Genomic DNA, 6,509 nt, shown 5'->3' with positions numbered 1-6,509 from the left:
CGTACCACCCTCTGTGTGAAAAGGTTGCCACTTAGGTCTCTTTTATATCTTTCCCCTCTCACCCTAAACCTCTGCCCTCTAGTTCTGGACTCCCCGGCCCCAGGGAAAAAGACTTTGCCTATTTAAACTATCCATGCCCCGTATAATTTTGTAAACCTCTATAAGGTCATCCCTCACCCTCCGACGCTCCAAGGAAAACAGCCCCAGCCTATTCAGCCTCTCCCTATACGTCAAATCCTCCAACCCTGGCAACATCCTTGTAAATCGTTTTTGAACCCTTTCAAGTTACACAACATCTACCCGATAGGAAGGAGACCCGAATTGCACACAATATTCCAACAGTGGCCCAACCAATGGTCTGTACAGCCGCAACATGACCTCCCAGCCCCTGTACTCAACACTCTGACCAATAAGGGAAAGCATACCAAACGCCTTCTTGAAATGACAAAAAGTAGAGGACCCAGCACTGATCCTTGTGGCACTCCACTGGTCACAGGGCTCCAGTCTGAAAAACAACCCTCCACCACCACCCTCTGTCTTCTACTTTGGAGCCAGTTCTGTATCCAAATGGCTCGTTCTCCCTATATTCTATGAGATCTAACCTTGCTAATCAATCTCCCATGGGGAACCTTGTCGTCGCCTAACTGAAGTCCACATAGATCACATCTATCGCTCTGCCCTCATTAATCCTCTTTGTTACTTCCTCACAAAACTCAATCAAACTTGTGAGGCATGATTTCCCACACACAAGGCCATGGTGACTATCTCTAAGCAGTCCTTGCCTTTCCAAATATATGCACATCATGTCCCTCAGGATTCTCTCCAACATCTTGCCCAACACCAACGTCTGGATTACTGGTCTATAGTTCCCTGGCTTGTCCTTACCACTCTTCTTAAACAGTGGCACAATGTTAGCCAACCTCCAGTCTTCCGGCACCTCACCTGTGGCTATCGATGATACAAATATCTCAGCAAGAGGCCAGCAATCACTTCCCTTGCTTCCCACCGAGTTCTAAGGTACACCTGATCAGGTCCTGGAGATTTATCCACGTTTACACATTTAAAGACATCCAGCACTTCCTCCTGTTTAATATGGACATTCTGCAAATATCACCATTTATTTCCCTACATTCTCCATCTTCTATATCCTTTTCCACAATAAATACTGAGGCAAAATATTCATTTAGTATCTCCTCCATTTTCTGTCGCTCCACACAAAGGCCGCTTTGCTGATCTTTGAGGGGCCCTATTCTCTCTGTGGTTAGCCTTTTGTCCTCAACTACATACCTCCCAGTAACCATACAGTCACTGCAAAAAGCCTCATAGAGAGCCTGTCGTCATCTACACACCTCCCAGTAACCATACAGTCACTGCAAACTGGCCTCATATACAAAAGCCCCAATAAATATGAGCACACTGTTCCCACAATGAGGTGTGGAGTTGAACGGACAGCGGACGTGAAATGTTAACTCAGATTTTTATTCACAGGCGTTGCCAGAAAAGCTGAGGTCTTTCAGCAATTTTTGTTTTTGTCTCACACTGAGGCTCGCGTGATCTCCACAACTCCCAGTAACTTTTCACTGAGTGTAATGAGTCTCACAGTAATTCTGCGCTGACCTGCACAGCTCCCAGTAACTAAACACTGACTGTAAAGAGTCTGGCCTGATGTGCACAGCTCCCAGCAACTGTACAATGACTGTAAAGAGTCTCACAGTGCATCTGGCCTGATCTACACACGTCCCAGTATCTATACGCTGACTTTTCAGAATCTCACGGTGATTCTGACCTGAACTGCAGACCTCCCAGTATCTGCACAGTGTCTGGAAACAGTCTCACACTGAGTGTGACCTAATTTACACACCTTTGTGTCACTATACAGTGCCTGCAGACAGTCTCACACTGAGTGTGGCCTCATTTACACAGTCAGTATAACATCAGTGTGAAACAGTCTCTCAGTGAAACTAGCCTGATTAATGCACCACCCATTTACAATATGGTGACTGTAAACCGTCTCACTGAGCATGGCTTTTCTTTAAATTTCAAAATTATATTTTATTTATCAGAAATATGTTTCTGTATACATATAGTCACAAATGCAGTTTGGCCCTTTACAGTTGCATGTCATGTGACAATAAAGGATATTACAATAAAGAATATTCTGTTCAAGTAAACAAACACAACATTGGAAATGACTTGAACCAAAAACCAAAAACGCTCTCTTGCACGCACAAAATTATACCTACGGGAATCACTGGGAGGGTCTGATAACTGAGCGAACCCCCAGTTCCCTTCAGCAGGAAGACCTGAGATAGTGGTCTCCCCCACTGCACCGTGGCAGCAGCTGCCCCAAGTTCTAGTCCATCCCTCAGCACGTAGTCCTGGACCTTGAGATGTGTCAGTCTGCAACACTCAGTCAGGGTCAACTCCTCGCTCTGGAAGAACAACAAGTTTCAGGGAGACCAAAGAGCATCGTTCACTGAGGTAACAGTCCTCCAGGCTTAGTTGATGTTTGGCCCAGTAACTATATCTTGACTGGCAACAGATTCACAGTGACCATGTATTGTTCACCCTCCTACCAGTGTCTGTGGCCTGTTTCACAGTCAACCTCGCCTGATCCTTACTTCCTGTGAGTCAATCATTTGTGTACTTTTCTACTTAGCCCCTGCCTTTGACGAAGGAGCCAGATTTTCCTCCAGGCCGCATGTCATTCTCCTCACTGCCTTGGTGCTACAATGTACACCACATGTCTCTCCCTTTCCCTCCTGAATAGTTTTTGTGAACCCCAACCCCCTCCCTGACCCCATCTTCCAACTGCAACGTTGGAGCCTCTCCACCCTGGGCACTGCCATTTTTTTTCTCCAGCTCGTTCATATTTCTTCACAAAAGAGAAATCATACAACTGCAAGCAGATTGCTGTCCAATGGTGGAATTAACTTTATTTTATATGCATCAATCAAAAGTAGAAATATCACGTGTAGTTATACATGTGACTCATTTCACTGTGCAAAGAAATGATATTTCTGCTGTTCAAACCATTCCAACAGTGCAATATTGGAGAGAGAATATTTGGAAATGATGCAGAAACTGCAGATCGATTAGGGGGAAACTGAAGACATGCTGCACCCAAACTCTTAAACGATTTGGTAAGTGGAATGCTTCATTCAGGCGATAAAACCTGTTTTACTCATTCTTTACTGGTATCCTTCCCATTAGATTGTTTTCCACTCTCTGAGTCACCCCAAATGTGTAGCTCCCTTTCCCTCCCCACATGGCCTTATCCCTTCCTTTACCGCGGTTATGTAACTGTTTCTCTTTAGTGTGTGCTTTATTTCCAGGGGACATACTGCAGCCGTTGAGACCAAGACAGCCAGCTGGATCTCATAGAATATGAGTTCGCTGACTGGGGCTGTTTATCTGGCTGACAGATAAGAAGGGTCAGTGTCAGAGACGTGGTCTCTGAATGAGACAGTGATAAAGGGAAGGGCTGCTCATGTGTAAATAAAGGGGACTTGAAGAAGGACACCAGCCTCAGTGCAAGTATTTCACATCCAACTCCACCACTGGGTTTGAATGTTACTGTATAACCTTCGTATTAGAGTCACAGTCAGAGAGTTATAGAGATATACAGCATTGAAACAGCCTAGCAGGTATCCTAAATAAATCTAGGCCCATTTCCAGCATTTGGCCAATATTCGTTAAAACCCTTCGTATCCATATACCCATTCAAATGTCTTTTAATGGATGGATGGGTGGGGACCAGATTAATTTCCGTAAGGAGTTCGACAGGGTTCCTCATGGTAGGCTGGCTCGCAAGGTTAGATCACATGGAGTACAATCTATTCAGCCTCTCCCTATCGATCAAACCCTGTAACCCTGGCAACATCCTTGGAAATGGTTTCTGATCCCTTTCAAGTATTGCTGTCAAGCATATCTGTCTGCAGTGATCAGCTGGGTTTCAATAAGGCGAAAATGAGGACTGCAGATGCTGGAGATTCTAATCAAGATTAGAGTGGTGCTGGAAAAGCACAGCAGGTCTGGCAGCATCCAAGGAGCAGGAAAATGGACGTTTCGGGCAGGAGCCCTTCATCAGGAATAAGACTGCTTAGAATTAGACTGACACTGAAAACGTGGGACCAGAATTGGGTTGCATTTGAAGATGTGTTGATGGACAGGAAAAATACGTTGTGAGTGCAATTGATTTTGACTGTGAGGGTTTCTTGAATTTATTGAGTGGATAATTGACTTTTTATCTCTGATTACATCTGGTATGATTCATTGAATGACAAGCAGAAAGGATATCAGTGTAAGTTAGTAAATTCAGATTATTATACTGATTTGAAATTTGATAGATGTATTTGGACAGGCACGGCACCCCTTTACAGAAATTCCCAATTCCCTTATTATGTTTAATCAATTCTTGGAGCCTGTTCAATGCAGTATTCTGGTGCGGAGCATTCTCTACATATGAATAGGCTTTTTCCATCACACTTTCTGACATGAAACCCGGTATTCTCCACTGCAGCCAGCTTTTCCCGGATTTCCTGGTGTTGGCTCTGATCTGCATCATGTGCAAATATTTTACTGAAGACAAAATACTTGTGAATGTCTGGTTCAGTCCATATGTCCCGAAATGGGGAAATTTGCAAGACAGGGATGATTTCACAATTCCCCCTGTTACTGAAACAGTGATCTAGACATGGGCTGTAGGTAGTGTAGAGAATGATACAGCCCACTGGCTGGTTATTGTGCTGAGTTCTGTTATTCAGCAGAGGTTGGAAAAGCTGAGCCGCGGTGAGGTTCCCGTTGATCTGGGTGGGGTTCAGCAATTTACTTTCTGGGCAACGACTGCCGCTGTTCAGGAAGACACCGAGGTCATTTCCACCTGGGTAGTTCAGGACTACGTTCACATCATTGGTAATGAAAGGATGTATTGGTCTGCCGGGGTGCAAGTCTACATATCCGTTGGTCTTTCTGCACTGGGAAGCAGGTAAAGCCAACAGGAAGGCGAAGTATTTTCTCCTATAATAGGTCACCTGGTGACCAGCTTCTGTGCAGAAACTGAAAGAGGTAAAGTCAGGATATCAATCAAGGAACAGTCTTTGGGTAAAACATTCTGTTTGCAGTGTCAGTGCGCCCAGTTTGAGATGAGTTACTTGGAACAATGCTCATCATATTAAAGAAAATGTGAAACCCTGCAATTCACATTTCAAGTTCTTGCATGGGAAGGTCAATGTTGATTTACTTTGTATCCCTGTCCCAGTGTTATAGTAAATTCTGGGATTAGTGAGAGGTTTAAAGAGAGAATCAGGGTAATTGACAGAGAGCAGAACAATGTTACTTATTTTTGTACAAATCCTCCTGCAATGAATTAGAGAATGCCACAAGCCTTCTTGATAACTCGCTCTAACTTCACTTTAAATACTTTGACTGATGCACTACTTGATGCCGCATGATACACGGGATGGTTAGAAATAAATAGAGACGGGGAGAGAAACAGAGAGAGAGAGAGAGAGAGAATGAGGGCTACAGGTGCAATCAGTGGGAGCTGGAGGTCGGGAGAATCCTGGAAGAATTGTTAACCGGAAAAATGTTTGGGGCATACAGAGACAAACAGAACAAAAGACTTGCAGACTGACAGGAAATGGAAATAATAGCAAAGGACGCAGAGGGAGACAAAGGGAAACTGAGCGGTGAGTGAGATGATTCAGTAAACAGTAAAATGTTGCCTGTGTGGGGGGTTTGGACTTTCTCTTCAAAGCTCACTCCGATGTATTTCACTCTCCTTTATTTCGGGGTCAGCGAGTGCTATCGATTTCACTGTTAGAGATATGACCCCGGGAAATCTGGTGATAGTTTCCCTGGAAGTCCCTTCCTCTGGGAGTAATAAGAGTCCTAGATAATGGGTTCAGACTTATTTCCCACAGCGACAGAGCACTGCCTATACCTGCCGTGTCCTCACGATTTATTACCAGCCTGCTCCAGGCCACCAGGCTCTGACTTAACCTCAGATTGAGCACAGCCCCCAGCTTACAGAGATGGTCAGGTAAGATCTATTTCACTAACACTTACCGATTGACAATGCCAGTCAAGGCACGGTTATCCAGTACAGCTGCATCTGACATGGGGATTGTGAGCAGCACCAACAGGAACAGGCAGAGTGACCACATTTTGAGATTTGTCAGCACCCTTTAACCGTACTGTAGGGAAAACACAGAAAAAATCTGAAAAGTATGAAAAAACAAACTTGTTCAATTCGTACTACATTGGCGAGAGCGTGAAAGATATGCAGGGACACACGTGTCGGCAAACAGAAAATGTCTGTCTATCGTCCTCGGTGGTGCTTGCCCAGGAATTAAGCAGAAGTTCTGATTATCTCCCATGGGTATGATTTGCAGGTGAAGATTGGAAGGCAAAATGTCCTCTCCCAGAATCAAAAGCCCGGTGCTTACCTGCTCGGAGGAAACTGGAAGGGGTAAAGTCAGGGTGTGAGTTCAGGGGCGGACCTTGGG

At 44.7% G+C, this 6,509-nt stretch overlaps 1 protein-coding gene across 1 annotated transcript; it reads right to left on the bottom strand.

The window, feature by feature from the left end:
* Positions 1-4,172: 4,172 nt before the first annotated feature.
* LOC148134806 (uncharacterized) lies at positions 4,173-6,167 on the bottom strand. The gene is made up of 2 exons (XM_087985378.1): positions 6,070-6,167; positions 4,173-5,058 (listed from the first exon to the last, which is right to left on the bottom strand). The coding sequence occupies exons 1-2, from the start codon at positions 6,165-6,167 to the stop codon at positions 4,407-4,409; spliced, it is 750 nt and encodes a 249-aa protein (XP_087841504.1). The 3' UTR covers positions 4,173-4,406.
* Between the last annotated feature and the right edge of the window lie 342 nt (positions 6,168-6,509).

Source organism: Chiloscyllium plagiosum, unplaced genomic scaffold (genome assembly GCF_037043375.1).
Source record: "Chiloscyllium plagiosum isolate Xiang-an unplaced genomic scaffold, Cpla_swu_hap1 HiC_scaffold_52, whole genome shotgun sequence".
NCBI classification, from domain to species: Eukaryota; Metazoa; Chordata; class Chondrichthyes; order Orectolobiformes; family Hemiscylliidae; genus Chiloscyllium; species Chiloscyllium plagiosum.
This window is presented reverse-complemented; position numbering and strand designations above follow the sequence as displayed.